Here is a 15,471-nt window from a genome sequence, read left to right on the forward strand (position 1 = left end):
GGCTACTCGGGACCTGCCCCAAATGTTTGTTCCAGACTACGAACACTGGTGCTTCACTGCCTGGAACAAATGAGTGGAGAGTGTCCAGAGTCACTAATCCAACAGGTTCGCTGTGTCCAGTGAACAGGAAATCACGTGGGAAGTCTAGTGTAGACACAGCCACAGGCCTTGTCTTCCCTAGGTGAAAGGATACGCTCTTACCTGGAGGGCACTGACACCAGGCACAAGCCTAGTGCAGACAAGGCAGGCTGTCATGTTCAGGTGAGTTAGTCTTTATCTTGACCTGAGAGCCTGGGGTTGATCTCGACCTGCTAATTCAGATGAAAACTACAACCTGCCAGGCCTTCGCTAGGCTTTACCTTGTGTTAGTTAACTTAATTAGCAATCCACCTTTTTTCCATCTGCAGAAGCTAGTAGAATTAAAAAGCTGATTACTCAGGTTACATGAATAATAAGTGCCCCTCCCCTCCCCCAAGGTGGTATGAGCTGGGAAAAGCCTGTCTGTATGTCCTCAGGCTTCAGGGCATCAGCCAGCCACTAAGGGTACATCTGCACAGCAAAAACGGTGAGCTGACTCGGGTTAAAACATGGCAACTCAGCTTATAACTTGGGTTAGCAGCTTGACTTCAAGCCTAGAGGGGAGCTAGCAATAGCCAGGTGTACTCTGGGTATTTTATATCTTCCTCTGGAGCATCTGGCCACTGTCACAGACAGGATACTGGGCTAGATGGACCATGGGTCTGATCCAGTCTGGTAGTGCCTGTGTTCTGTGTTTGGAGAGAACTTCTGCAACCTATAAAACATGGACACCCTTTTGTGTTGGTGGAGGGAAGCATGTGGTGAGAAGCGACAAGTAACATTTTATGTGGGAGTGAATTGTATTCACCCCAACCCCCAAAGGCTTCTGAAGTTTCCAGTGGACCATTGTGTTAATACGCTTGCCGTTCTGCTTCTGAACTAAGGGTGGTCACACTGGTTCTGATAAGGTTGCTAGCAAACCAGCTCTCATCCCCTAGCTGAACCTGAACTGAACCGTGAGCCAAAACCGGGCTGAGACCCAAGGGGTTCAGCTAAGCACTGCGTTCTCTCCAACCCAACGGGAGTTTTGCCTGTCGTTCTTCCAGCCCAGTGCGATGACTCAGCAGCCCCAGCCAGGGGGATACTTGTCGCGTGGCCCAGCTGACAGCCTTGGAATAGCAGGGCACGACTGAGGTGCATTGGCCGGGTCGTGTATGGTCAGACCATGCACCTGCAGCGTACCTGGCTCTCGCTGGGGCTGGCTCTCGCCTCTGCCGGTCTGGACAAAGCAAGGAGCTCAGTTAACCATGCTCCCTGGGCACTAGAATTGAGAATTCGGCCTCTTTTCCTTGCTAACCCAACCCTATTAAAGCAAAACCCAGAGTGATGTATCTGTCCATGGAAGAGCTCCACTGAGCCCCATTAGGCTTCTGCTGGGTCATTTGTAGCTCACCGATTCTGTAGCTTAGCACAGTCACCGTCCCTCTCCTCTCCCATCAGGAGCATGGCATCCCCACCGACATGGGGTACGCTGTGGCACCCCACCACTCCGGCGTCTACCCCGTCCATGTGCAGCTATATGAAGCGTGGAAGCAGGTTTGGGCGATCAAAGTCACAAGCACAGAGGAGTATCCTCATCTGAAACCAGCCCGCTACCGACGGGGCTTTGTCCACAATGGGATCATGGTAGGTGAAACAGGGTATTGGGGCTATTCCTTGGGCCCCTCCTTGCCCTAAACCTCCCACAATCAGCTGGGTTGCCAGCACGGCTGGCTCAGAGGATTCCCGCTAAGACATGGAACTCTACGCCACTAAGTCACCGGTTTGAACGTTGCCCAGCAGTGACTTTCAGCTGTGAGCATCTCTTTGGGCTGCAGGACATGGGATTGCTGCATTTCAGCCCCAGCCTAATCCATCACCACTGTCGCAAACCACTCCCTCCATGGCTGTTTCAGCACAGAGGCCGGTGCAGGTGGATTTGGCAGGGTGGGGTAAATGGACTGGTTTGGCTCTGTGGCTCAGTTAGGAGGAGAAGCAAGACCCAACTTACTGCTGCTGACCAAGTCACCTCTGCAGTGCCTCCAAGTGTGGCGGCAGCTGCTGCAGCTGCTAAGTCCCTTTGCTACAGAGCTGCCTTTTCTTTCAGGAGATCATGGTAATGATCTAGGGGTATCCAATCCCAGAAGACCCTCCCCCCCCCCAAAATATGTGTGTGTGGTTCAGAGGTCAGGAGAATTTCCCCCTCCCCAAAGGGGGTTGGAGCAGCCCAACTCCATCCCTCCTGAGTAGAAGAATCTCGTTGGGATGTTCCCAGAGTGGTGGTGTGGCCAGTGCTAATAGCTGGCAGGTTGACACCGGCGGATCTTCCCTTAGTTTGGCATGGTGAGGCAGGAGCACCGGAGCTGGATTTCTGGAGCAGGTTGCGCGATTCCTTGGCTCTGCCTCCTCTCTGCCTCCAGGTACTCCCGCGGCAGACCTGTGGCTTGTTCACACACACCATCTTCTATAACGAATACCCTGGTGGCTCCAGTGAACTGGACAAGATCATCAATGGAGGGGAGCTGTTCCTGACTGTGCTACTTAACCCTGTGAGTGCTGCCTTCAGAGTGCTCTGCAGGGCTTGGAACGGCCCCTTGGTGCACTCCGGGCTTTCCCCTCGGCTGAGGTAGATGAGTTTCCCTGTGACTTCAGTGGCCAGGGGCGCTCAGCCTGTGGTCGAGGAGGATGGGCAGGGTCTTCTCCAAGAGCCTAGTGTGTTGGCCCCCGAATTGGGCTGGCCACAGAGTGATGTAAAGGCTTCCTCTGCAGCACTCCCAGTGAGAGTCAGAGACCAGACAGAGGCCAAGTCTCCTTCTTGCCTTTTCCTCCCCAAATTGAGGGGCTCAGGTCCATCCATAACTGACCCTGCTTGGGCTGGCAGCAGGGTCTGACCCAGGGACATTCAGTACTAAAAGCACGAAACTCTGCTGCTTGAGCTAAGGCTGGTAGCTGTGATGTGAAGCAGCCACGAAAGGAGGGCAGAGACCCTTGCTCTCCTAATGGGTGTGTTACACGTCCAGGATCCCTCGACTTTTCATGTGCACCAGTCCCTGTTTGTTCTTCCCAATTCAGAGCTGGGCCCAGGACTCCCCAGTGTCGAGAGCCGCACCAAAGTGTGAACTAAAGTTGTCCTGAGATGGACTCAGAGTGCTGACTAACTCCTGTCCTGTCCTCTTGCTGCTTCATTCCAGATCAGTATCTTCATGACCCACCTGTCCAATTATGGCAACGACCGCCTGGGTTTGTACACCTTCAAACACCTGGTCCGCTTCCTCGGCTCCTGGACCAACCTGAAGCTGCAGACGCTGCCACCCATGCAGCTGGCACAGAAATACTTCCAGATCTTCTCTGAGGAGAAGGATCCACTGTGGCAGGTACAGAGGTTCCACTGCCAGTCTGTCTGGCTTGAATGGGGGACAGGAGGCCCAAGCCTGCCAGGGAATTGGGGACCGCACCAGGCGCAAACCGGGCTGGGTTTTGTTCTATTGTGAGTGAATTTGGTTCTCTTGAAAGCGAACAGCCAATCAGCTAGGCACAGTGCGTGTGATGCAGAGTGCGAGGTTCTGCTCACCTACTGCCTTCCTCCTAAGTGAGAATCCATGCTAGGGTGGACAACACACTGAGTCCTGCTCCGGACCATACCCTTGTCCCTGGGCTCACAACATGAGTGCATAAAAGGATCTATGATAGTAACGCTCAGATTCTACATATCCATGGAGCTCAAAGCTCTTTACAAAGGAGGGTAAGTTTCATTAACCCTATTTTATGGCAGGGAAACTGAGGCATAGAGCAGGGAAGTCACTTGGCCAAGGTCACCCAGCAGGCCAGTGGCAGAGGTGGGAGTAGAGGCCACAACTCCTGACTCCTAGTCCAATGCCTTGCCTGCTTGTTAGCTGTAGGGGTTTCAGCTCCGTGCTGACCTTCCAGCAGCCTCTGGCTCTCCCTCCTCATTTCAGCCTTGGCACCCATCGTCTGTGAGAACAGATAGTCTTCACTGTATTTATTAAAGGCCTATGGAGCATCGAGGCCTCTCCTCCCAGACGCCCCCAGGTTGCACTTCCTTGATCCTCTTACTCCTGTGTTTCAGGATCCCTGTGAGGACAAGCGGCATAAGGACATTTGGTCCAAAGAAAAGACATGTGACCGGTTCCCAAAGCTTCTCATCATTGGACCTCAGAAAACAGGTACTCCAGTTCCCCTCCATCGAGCTGCCCAGCATAGAACCAGTGAAAGACGATGCAGCCAATACCAGCACACGCATCACCGTTTAGCTGTGCTGTCACACCAGTTGTGCCATTTCTTTTTATTCGGGGAATTGTCTGGTTCTCCATCCAATGCCTCCCTGCATTCTGCCTACCAGGGCAGGTCTGAGCTGGTATTGTTCCTCTAGCTGGGTCCTAGAACCTCCATCTCTTCCTTGGAGGACGGCAAAACCTACCTGTGCCGGGCTGGAGTGGGAAGCTGAACTGGGTGCCCCAAACGGCCATGCATGGGGCAGCCTGTGGCAAAGAAGGGAGGGAACGTTGTCTGGTTCGCCAAGGCGCAGGGTGGTCACTGCTGTGCTCCCAACCTTGGCTCTGCTTCCTTTCCATTTAAAGGGACGACAGCCCTCTATCTGTTCCTGGGGATGCACCCGGACCTCAGCAGCAACTACCCCAGCTCGGAGACTTTTGAGGAGATCCAATTCTTCAACGGACACAATTATCACAAGGGCATTGACTGGTAGGCCTTCGTTCATGCTACCCCCTGCCGGGGTCCCAGAGTGTCCTGGGGGTGGGGGAAGCTGCAAGCTTAGTGAAGAGCTGTGCATGGGGTTTGCCATGTGACTTCGGCTCCCAGGACCAACAAGTCAGGGCAGGAGTCCAAAATTCCCCTAGCAGACTGTCTGCCTGCCTGCCACTAGACATCCACTGAGCCAAGCAGCCCCTTGGCAGGCGGGTTGATCTACATATGACAGTACAGCCCCGGGTCCTGGCCACACCACACTTGTCCCTTGAACCAGTTCCGTCACTGTTCCAGTCTATAATGTAGACAGGATGTTCCCCACATGCTGGAGTCGGAGCCCTAGACTGGTGGTCAGACATAAGGTGGCTGTTCAGAGCAGCTGCAGGGGGTGATCAGTAGCGTGTGCTGGATCCTGAATATAGAACGCAGCTGATATACAATAGTTGGCCTCCGTTGTCTCCAGGGAAGGGGGCCAGGTGTATTTCTCTGTTGCCCTCCCCGGATGCCCTCTCTTCCCCCGCCTCATGCAGCGAACTCCCTGCAGGTACATGGAATTCTTCCCCATCCCCTCCAACACCACCTCTGACTTCTACTTTGAGAAGAGCGCCAATTACTTCGACTCAGAAGTGGCCCCCAGGCGGGCGGCCGTGCTGCTCTCCAAGGCCAAGGTCATCACCATCCTCATCAACCCTGCAGACCGGGCCTACTCCTGGTACCAGGTGAGCTGCTCGGCTGTCGCCGCCTCTCTGCAAGGCGGCTCCTTATGCTCCCACTTGGGGCTGACTCGGGCCAGAGCACAGCATTGTGTGCTGAGTGAATGGAGAATCTGCTGTCTCGCGCTGGGTCAGGTGCGCTCTGCACTGTCCTGTGGGATGGCCGCAGGTTGGCAGCCATGGCAGGGGTCCTGCTCTGCACCAGAGGAGACTGGCATCCTCAGGCCAATGCTCGAGGAAGAGGTGACCCAGTGCTGTGTTGAGTTCAGTGTGGGATGTCATAAGCTGTTCCCTTGGGGGCTGGGACGCTTCCCCGTGGAAGGGACAGGATGTGGTGTACGCAGCGTATCCCACCGTTCTGTGCAAAGCAGCAAGCTAGATGCTGGTAGCCCACTGACTGCTCTGGCACTCAGAAACCTCCCAGGGGCTCACACGCAGCCTTGGACTCAGATCCCGGTAACGCTGGCCACGCCACTGGGGTTTTGTCATGCTGCCTGAGAAACTAAACCGGTTTGCTGCTGTTAACAGCACCAGCGAGCTCATGATGATCCAGTCGCTCTGAAATTCACCTTCCACGAGGTGATCACAGCTGGGCCTGAGGCTTCTCAGAAGCTCCGAACGCTACAGAACCGCTGCCTGGTACCGGGCTGGTACGCCACCCACATTGAGCGCTGGCTGAACAGCTATCATGCCAACCAGGTAGGAAGGACAGAACCTCTGGGAGGTGTTCTTATTGCAACCAGCAGTGCGGAGAGCACTCCCTCTGCGGGGAGAGAAAACAGCGATACACCGCTTGGGCATAGAGTCCATTGTCAAAGCGCTACCGTGGGATTCGTGGACCACGAATAGCATCCTCTCTCCACCCAGCCCTGGTTAGGGGAAGCCGTGATCCAGAACTCAGCATAACAGGATGTCTTTGGGACCTGTGACTGTTTATGGCCCAGAGCATAAAACCATCCTCTTTGCCCAACTCCCAGTTTCCGTGGTTGTTTCTCACATCATGGGGGTGGAGTTGGCAGGGAATTTATTAGTCTCTCCTCCTCTCATATCCGTTGCGTTGGAGAAAGGGTGTGTGTTTGTGCAATGTGGGGGAGCGCATGAGTGTGCAGAGAGGTGTCAACCCATCAGAGATACATCTGGCTCCAGGAGCTCGGCCTTCAGTCTCACTTTTGAGCTCTCAGACACTCGGAAAGGGAGTCAAAGACTGGAATTTATGTCACAGAAAAGGGATTTCTGAAACTTGTCCAGAGCAGGAAGGAACCAGAGTCAGTGTGGTCATGGGAGGGGATGATTACATACCACTGGTGGGATATTATGCCAGGTTGCCGAGTGTGTACTGTATGCTATGCCAAACAAACTGCAGGGGTCCCTTTTAAAGAGCTTCTAACCAAAGGGAATAGAGGCTACACCACAATACAGAAAAAATGCACAGCAGAGTGTATGGTGTTGATAGTTTTATGGGGCTGTTTCATGTCCTTGAATGCCTTTCATACACCTTCTGGCTGTGACTGCAGAATCAAAGTGCATGACAAAAATAACACAAGCTCTGTACTTCATAGCACTCTCTGCAGCGGATTTATACCTTGTGATCGGGCAGCTCTCGATGTAGTTACAGCACATGGGCACTCTTCATTGGCTGTGCCTTGTCCTCAGCTGCAGCAGTGCTCCTGACGGGGGTATTCTGGGAGCGAGACAGAGAGGGGCCATCTGAGAGGTAGTTCGCGCCTAGCTCACTGAGGGCTCTGAAATAGAGGACGAGCTCTGAATGGAGAATCAGCATCGTGCTTGGTGATCTGGTGTGACGTGTTTCACCTGTCCCATATTCAGCCGCTGGCAACTTCCGAATGGCTTCCATGGCCAGGCCAGTACTGAGGAAAGTGGAGCCAGTTGCAGGGAAGTGAGGAAGGATTGTCTAGTGGTTAGGGTGGTAGTTGGGGGCTGGAGAAGCCTGGGTTGAATTCTCTGCTCTGCGACAGACGCCCCCTGTGACCTTGAGCAAATCACTTTGCTCCTCTGTGCTTCAGCTCCTCATCTGTAACGTGTGGGGGGGGGAGGGGGCAGAAATAGCCCTGTCCCACCTGTCAGGGGTGTTGAGGGTAAAGATGGTGGGGTGCTCGGACATTGGGGGGCTATAGAAGTACCTAAGGCAGATTGTAGCAGCCCAATGCATCTGTCTGTTCTTAGGGGTGGGGACGGATCCAATTTGAAGCCAGCATGGAGCTGGTACCAGACTAGACCTGCCCTCCCCGAGCTCTCTCTTTATTCTTCCAGATCCTTGTTCTGGATGGCAAGCTGCTCCGAACGGAACCAGCCAAAGTGATGGAAACAGTCCAGAAGTTCCTTGGCGTGACGAACTTCATAGACTACCATAAAACCCTGGCGTGAGTTCTCCTTGTACCCTCCTCTTCCTCTTTCAGCTAGTGTGGCCCTCAAGGCTGCTGCCCGTCATTCCAAGCATTGGGCTTTCTCTCTCTTTCCCCATGGCAGGTTTCCCACCAGGGGGATGTTTTGGTAATCAAGTGGAGCCGGATAAGCGCCGCGATAGAGAGGAAATCCTGGCCCCATTGGCATCAACAGTAAAGCTTTCACTGATTTCAGTGGGGCAAGATTTTGCCCCAGGACTCAAAGCCATATTTGCTTGGGACCAGAACCAGCACCTGAGTCTCCTTCCATGGAGGCTTGGATGACTTTTCTGAACACAGTTCCTGAGACACTAGTACTGCAGCTTTGTGAGCTCCCTCCCTGCAGGCCAGAAGCTTGCAGCAGAGGAAGGGAAGTCGGCTCCTTCCTTGCCAAGATGCTGGATGTCCATTTGTGCTTCTTGTTTGTGACCTCAACAGAGGGTCTGTCATTCTCCATTTGGCCAGTGCAGTATTTTGCAGTGCTGTAGAAACCACTGTTGGCAGAAGAACCATCTGTGACCATCCAGACGCATGCACAAGTTCTGGACACAGAAACTGAGCAGTTCATTGCCTGCATCAGGGCCAGAAATGGGGTAGGGAGGCGGTTTTGTGGATCACACTGAAGTTGCATCTGGCAGCTTTCCTTGTACCAAAAGAAATGCTTGGTACGGTTGGGTGGTTGTTGTCTTTTCCCTCCACTTCTGCTTAGAATCCACAGAATATTCTTCCCCAGCTTATGACAGCTTTTTAAAAATATATTTTTCTTAGGAGAGCCCTTCATTAAGAGTTTAAGAAATTAAAACGTGCCATTACAAACATAAGTTACCATGGGCAATGCTCCTGTAAAAATGTGTACTTAACCCCAGGCCTGGCTTGCTGTCCACACAAACTGCTGTGTCCTGTAAAGCGCGGCAAAACATTACAAAACAAAGTGCAGTGGCAGTCTGCAAGAAGGATGAGCCTTCCCTTGATTGCCAGAAGCTGCAAATGGGCGATGGTGGTGGATCACTTGATGATTATCTGTTCTGTTCATTCCCTCTGGGGCACCTGGCACTGGCTACTGTTGGAAGACAGGATATTGGGCTAGATGGACCTTTGGTCTGACCCAGTATGGCCGTTCTTATGCCAGCATTTCACAGAATCCTAGAAATGTAGGGTTGGAAGGGGTCTCGAGAGGTCATTTAGGCCAACTCCACACACTGAACCAACGTACCTAGAGCATCTCTGACAGGTGTTTGTTCAACTTGTTCTTAGAAATCTCCAGTGATGGACATTCCATACCCTCCCGTGGTAACCTAGTCTAGTACTTAACTAGCCTTATAGTTAGAAAGGTTTTTAAAAATATCTAACCCAAATCTCCCTTGCTGCAAACTAAGCTGATTACTTCTCCGTGTCCACTGAAGATAGGACAAGAACAATCATTCAACGTCCTCTGTATAAACTACCTCTTACATATTTGGAGACATATTCATGTACCCCCACAGCCTTTCCTTCTAAAGGCTGAACATGCCTAATTCTGTCAACCTTTCCTAATAGGTCAGGTTTTCTAAACCTCTTACCATTTTTGTTGCGCTCCTTTGGATGCTCTCCAGTTTGTCCATATCTAAGTGTGGTGGCCAGAATGGGACACTATATTCCAGCGGAAGCCTCATCTGGGCTGAATAGAGCCAGGCAATTACTGTCCATGTCTTACATATGAAACTCCTATTAATACAGCCCTGAGCAGCATCTCCTTTTTTTGCTGCTGTATCACACAGTTGACTCGTATTCAGTTTGTGACCCACTGTAGCCCCCAGATCCTTTTCAGCAGCACTGCTGCCTCGCTGGTTATTCCTCATTTTGTAGCTGTGCATTTTATTTTTTTCCTCTTCCTAACTGTTGTACTTTACGCTTGTCTTTATTGAATTTCATCTTGTTGATTTGAGACCAATTCTCCAATTTGTCAAGGTAATTTTGAATTCTGATCCTGGGCTCCAAAGTGCTTGCAACCCCTCCCAGCTTGATGTCATCTGCATATTCTGTAAGCATGCTCTGCACTCCATTATCCAAGTCATCAATGGATACATTGATAGTACCAGACCCATGTCCTGGAGAGCCGTCCGTTCCTGAGGATCTTGGAACAAAGCTGTTTCGTGGGCATGTTCTGATAAATGTTGCTGACTTCTCCCCTCTTGTTGTAGGTTTGATCCAAAGAAAGGATTCTGGTGCCAACTGCTGGAGGGAGGGAAGACCAAATGCTTGGGGAAAAGCAAAGGGAGGAAATACCCAGAGATGGATTCAGATGTAAGTATTGGAAACCTTACATGATTGCCACTAAATGAGCTTTGCTTTTGCTATTTTTGCTGCTAATGAGGACCACAGTTTCCCAGCAACAGTAGAACATCTGTGTGTCTCAGCAGTCCGAGTGCACTAGAAAACCACATTTACGTGCGTGAGTCTGGTTTGGTGCTGAGCACGCAAGGGAGGGGTTGGTGGGTGGATAGTGTAGGGTTGGTGCAGGTCACTGGAGCACACTAATGCATTGACTGCAGCACATTCCTGGCACACGCTAACGGTTACCGTTCGTGATGATCTCTGTCCTGTCTTACTGTTGCAGTCACGAGCCTTCCTGAGGGATTATTACCGGGACCACAATGTAGAGCTGTCCAAGCTGCTATACAAAATGGGTCAGACGCTGCCAACCTGGCTGCGGGAGGAACTCCAGAACGCTAGGTAGCTGCTGCTATTATCGCCTTACTGAGCAATAGTGACGCGAGCCCACGAAGAAGATCCCAAATCGAACACCGAGCCAAGCAGACAGGAGCGGGAGGGAAAGGCTGCCGGGAAAAGCATTTCTGAGCAATATTCAGCCAAGGTCTTTGAGCGAGAACCCATGTGGTCATCAGTATGGCATACGGGAGCGAACTGTCTCTTCTGAGGGCCCTTAAAGTTGTGCGACTGCCTGACTCTGCAAACCCAGTGCAAATTCTCCAAGAGCTGTTGTCTTCTGAGGTCCCTGTCAACGAGGTCACTTCCTGGGTTGTGATGTCATTTCCTATGAGGGGGGATTCCCTGCTTCTCCATACCTGGATGGGGTTAACTTCTCCATATCTAAGACAGTATTACAGCAACTCTGAGACTCTTCTCGTCAGATAATGGAGCTGAGGACCCTTCCAAGATGTGGACAACTCTTTGCAAAGCTGGCTTGGAGAACAGGAGCACGACGTGCTGTTTGAGGTCAGAGTCACAAAGGGGCCGACCTAACCGACCCAAGTCTGCAGTCACATTTCAAACAAAGTGAAGTGAGACAACATAAAAGAATGGAGTGTCCTGGGTTCTCGCAAGACCTAGCGCTAAGTGCTGGAAGAGGTCTCTGGATTTTTTTTAAAGAAGACTTTAAGACGTGGCAATATTAGTTTGTCACCAGTGAATTCTCCCTCTCCCCCAGCCTTTTATTTTATTGTATTTTATTTTATTGATGAGTGAGAGCTTGACTGGTGACTGTCTCATTTGGTAAGAGAACTGAACTGAGAACTGGTTCCAGAGTGGTTACAAAGGAAAAATATGCACCCTGCCCCCCTTCCCGCGTGGCAATGTTTTATATACGTGGTGTTTTCTGTGGTAAAAGACTGAGGTTGTCCAGTAGCCTGCTCACTGGAACGTGCTTCGATATTTGAACCACCGGCTCAGAAGGGGGCAGACGTCGAGCAGGGCAGATGTTGGACTAACAGAGACCGAAAGGATTCCGAGCACATTGGACCTCCTTGGATACTAAAAGCTAAAGTATTTTAATAATTTGTTCTGTTTTTCTGGTGCCACAAGTTTGTACCTGAGATACCAGGGTTTTATTTTGTCTCGTTCACTGTTACATGTGAAGGTGGGCAGCCGGTGCGGTTGACTGACTGGTCTATCCACTGATCAATGATGAACAATTCTTTTTCTAATGACAGGATAAGTACCTTGCTGCTCCATCTCTGTCTCTCTCTCAGTTCTATTCACTGCCAATGTTTCAGTATTGAGGTTTCCTGCAAGTTTCTGCCCCAACTGTCCTGGCGTGGGTGGGGCCGGTAGCAATGCTAAACCAAGAACTGTTGTCATTGGTTCCTGGGTGAAGGTCCTGGATCCCTAAGCAGGCTGATGGTGTATCGCTCACTTAGGAGCAGACGTGGTCCAGGGTCAGGGAAGACCTAGCTGAAAGGCTGAGAACCCCCAAAGAGTTGATCTGACAGTGCTGTTGGCTGAATGAGCCGCTTGCATGGTGGGCCAGGAGACTCTGGGTGTAGTAGTTTTGGGGAGAAGGAGTGGGATGGGGTGAGTTCTTTTATCTCGCTGCTCCAGAGAGATTGAGAAAAGAGGACTGAGAAGCCTAGGCTGGGGAAGGTGCATCCAACAAGGAATGAAGAGAGGAGACAGTAGAAGATGATGTGAATGCCAGTGTCTCATGGAGCAGGTACCAAGGGCTTATGCAGGGTTCTTGGACCCAGTACTCTTGGGAGCTAAGAATAGCCTAAAATTAATTCATCGGGTATCTCCCCAACTGGACGTCATTGCGTTAGCAGCTGAGTCTATTTGCACTGAAGAGGAGATTGGGTGGGAGGGTTCCCCTATAGGCCCTCAGGCTTCCCCCATGCCAGTCCCTGAGTTCCATGTTGTCTTCCTCTCATGGTGCCATGCTGGAACGGTGAGGGATGAGAGATCCACACAGACCTAGTCCCTGGGCCGTGCTAGTGGTCTTGCGTTGTCCTCTGCCACCAGCTAGGCTCTGATTCTGAGAGTCTGCCCTGTCCTGGGACAGCCCCCTTCTCCGAGAGTGCATTCCTAATGCTGTTTTAAAACCTCAGTGCCACGCGTCCCCTCTGGCACTTGCAGTAACGCAAAAGCTTCCTCTTCTCCTCAGACACTAACCTCCCCCGAGAGAAGTCAGGGGCCTCTCTTTGCAGCCCCTGTTCAGTGACGGTATTATACATATGCAGTGTTGTTGCAGCCATGTCAGTCCCAGGATATTAGAGAGACAAGGTGGGAGAGGCGATATCTTTTCTTGGACCAGCTTCTGCTGATGAGAGAGACCAACTACACACACCGCCCTTGTCTTGGTATTATACATGGCCTTTTCCTTTGCACCGAGCCGCCTTCCCACCACTGTTAAGCAGCGTTAGGTACGTCCGCACTGGAGCAGAAGGTGTCGTTTCTGGCTCAGGCAGACATCGAGCTAGACCCCCAAGTGACAGGGTGGACTGAGTCCAATCCCACCCAGGCCTTAAGCTGGCGAGCTTCTCCCGCCGCGTCTCTTTTTAGCGTGCTAGGAGTGCTCACGCAGCTATGTCTGCTTGGGCTGAAAACGACTCCTTCAGCTCCAGTGCAGACGTACCCTTTGAACAACCAGAGTAGGAGCTGTGGCCAGTCCAGGACCGGCCGTTCCCCTCTAGTTTTGTGGGGGAAGGTGTCAGTGAAATGCAGTGTGATTCTTATGCAGCCTGTTGTAGTTTCCACCCGCTGGAGCTGTGCTGCAGAGAAGCAGCATGTTCTCCTGCTCCATTGCTTGATGTAGTTACGGCAGAAGAGCCGAGGAGATCTTCCCCTTCCCGCATGTGTCTTCTCTTCTGCCTTCTTCTTGCTGCAGTGGTGGGCGTTGAGTTGAGGCTAGCAGGCTGCTCTCTCTCATTGAGCGCGGTAAGAAGGAGGGAGTGAAACCAGGCCCGTATGCCAGCAGCCAGTGAGGCCGGTTTATCGCCCTGGCCGGTGTGTGTGTGGATTAGGTGCGTACCATGCTGCGGCTTGGGGAGCATTGATCCCAAAGAACAGTTTGCAGGAGGTTTCAGTATACCACGACGACACCGACAGTGTCAGTGCCATCTTGGATTTTCGCCTTCTCTGCTCAAACAGGCTTTTTAAGGTTAAAGCAAAGCTTCCACGGTGGTCATGAGGTGAGATGGGGACTCGCTGCTTGGGGGCATAAGTCCGAAAAGGCAGATGGAGTTGGTGCTTGGGGGGCTTTGTGGGCCCCACCGGGTAGCGTATTTGAAATCACTAGTGCCATGGGTCGGTCTAAGCCCCTGTGTGTGCTCACATATACACACATGCTAATCTCTTTCAGTTGTGAGTGCTGGACTCGGACGGTTGCACATCTCAGCCATGTCAGAACTCCCTGCTCTAAGGGTCTCTCCTCCTCGATGTGCATGTGCATTGCCCACCAATGCATAGTATAGCCCCTTTGGGCCGTGGGGTTTAACAAACGAGACCCTTTCCTACCTACTCTCTCTCCGTTAGTCACTGTTCTGCTAGCCTCCAACACAGGCTTATATAAAGGGCAGCCTGCAGCTTCTGCCCCCTCTTTGATTCATTCCGCAACGCTGCAGTCTCGGGCTGGGAGCAACCACAGCAGCAAACTGTGACCTTCCCGAGCGGAACGGAGTGGGGTAGGAGTGGGCCGGCTGGAAGAGGGGAAACAGCAGTGACAGCCCGATGAGCCCATGCTCCTCTTGGCACCTAGGCAGCTCCTATCGCTGCTGTTGTCGACTCTACAGGAGCCAGGGGAGAACTGGACTCCCTGACCCCTTGATGATTGGCAGCAGCAGGAAGGAAAAGACAGCAAAAAAGCACTTAGTGCACAATCTCTCGGCCTTTCAAGAGGGGGGAGGCTCACTCCTATGGTGTCTGTAAAGCCAGGATCCCACAATAGGGCCTCGGTTCCCCACCTGCATGCCCAGGACCATGGTCCCTAGAGGGATGTTGTGAGACTAGAATGAATTAACGTAAAGTGCTTTCTCCAGCCACTGATGCAAGTCTGTCCCGATTGCGTCTGGGTGTCTTAGGCTCAGCTTAGCTCACGAGGAAGTGTGTCTGAGCGCTCCTGTCCACCAGCCCTCACGTGGCCACCGGGGCAGAGACGGGTACCGTAGGAGCGAACCACCTAGCCTTGTGTGTATTGACAAAAGCAGCCATGGGAATGGTCCCACAGTGCTGCTGCGGCTTTGCCTGCACTTTACGAGAGGAGAATGGTACCTGCCATGCCTGCCCTGTCTGTCACTAGCACAGTCACTGGGCGGCACTGGAGAGCGAGTGGGGAGAGAGATTCCCAATAGCTGGGCTTTTTTAAATTCTTCTGTTACCTTTGGTTATTTACAAAAGAGGAAGCCCCCTGTGGGTTCTCGTTTTTTATTTTTGCATGAAATTCTGTATAATTTCCCCGGGGGTGCGGGGTGGGAGAAGTGGGTATTTCCTGGGGGAGGGGGAGTTGGAGGAGGGGATATTTCAGAGTTGTCTTTGCCCCTCCTTTCAATCTTGTTGAAACCAGCCATTTTGGGTGGTATTCAGAGATTCATTATCACTAATAATGTACGGTCCTGTTGAACTAACTGCTAATAAACTGGGGCGCTCTGTTCGTAGTCACTTGCCTTGCCTCCCCCTTTGAACAATATCTCGACAAGAAAACAGAATGTCAGGGTTAAAGAGATCGGCTTGCTCCCTAAGGGGGTTTACACACACACCCCAACGGCCTTGTCAACGCACGTCACTGGGATAGTTCAGCCTGGCCACAGCTATGTGGTATAACGGTACGGGAAGGAAAGTCAGCTATCCCGGGCTCAGGTATCTGT

The 15,471-nt window shown here is 52.0% G+C and overlaps 1 protein-coding gene across 3 annotated transcripts in view; it reads left to right on the top strand.

The window, feature by feature from the left end:
- The window catches only part of NDST1 (N-deacetylase and N-sulfotransferase 1), a 29,410-nt gene extending 14,145 nt beyond the window's left edge, over nt 1-15,265 (top strand). For 2 of the 3 annotated variants that reach the window (XM_032772006.2, XM_075068185.1), the window contains exons 5-14: nt 1,519-1,704; nt 2,478-2,606; nt 3,249-3,431; nt 4,145-4,241; nt 4,656-4,779; nt 5,327-5,501; nt 6,024-6,194; nt 7,767-7,876; nt 10,078-10,180; nt 10,494-15,265. In XM_032772006.2, coding sequence (XP_032627897.1) covers nt 1,519-1,704; nt 2,478-2,606; nt 3,249-3,431; nt 4,145-4,241; nt 4,656-4,779; nt 5,327-5,501; nt 6,024-6,194; nt 7,767-7,876; nt 10,078-10,180; nt 10,494-10,613 — 1,398 coding nt within the window. In that variant the 3' untranslated portion in view covers nt 10,614-15,265. The remainder of the gene's footprint in view (nt 1-1,518; nt 1,705-2,477; nt 2,607-3,248; nt 3,432-4,144; nt 4,242-4,655; nt 4,780-5,326; nt 5,502-6,023; nt 6,195-7,766; nt 7,877-10,077; nt 10,181-10,493) is intronic. The other variant, XM_032772022.2, reaches the window with a different exon arrangement.
- The last annotated feature ends 206 nt before the right edge of the window (nt 15,266-15,471 follow it).

Source organism: Chelonoidis abingdonii, chromosome 7, assembly GCF_003597395.2.
Source record: "Chelonoidis abingdonii isolate Lonesome George chromosome 7, CheloAbing_2.0, whole genome shotgun sequence".
NCBI classification, from domain to species: domain Eukaryota; kingdom Metazoa; phylum Chordata; order Testudines; family Testudinidae; genus Chelonoidis; species Chelonoidis abingdonii.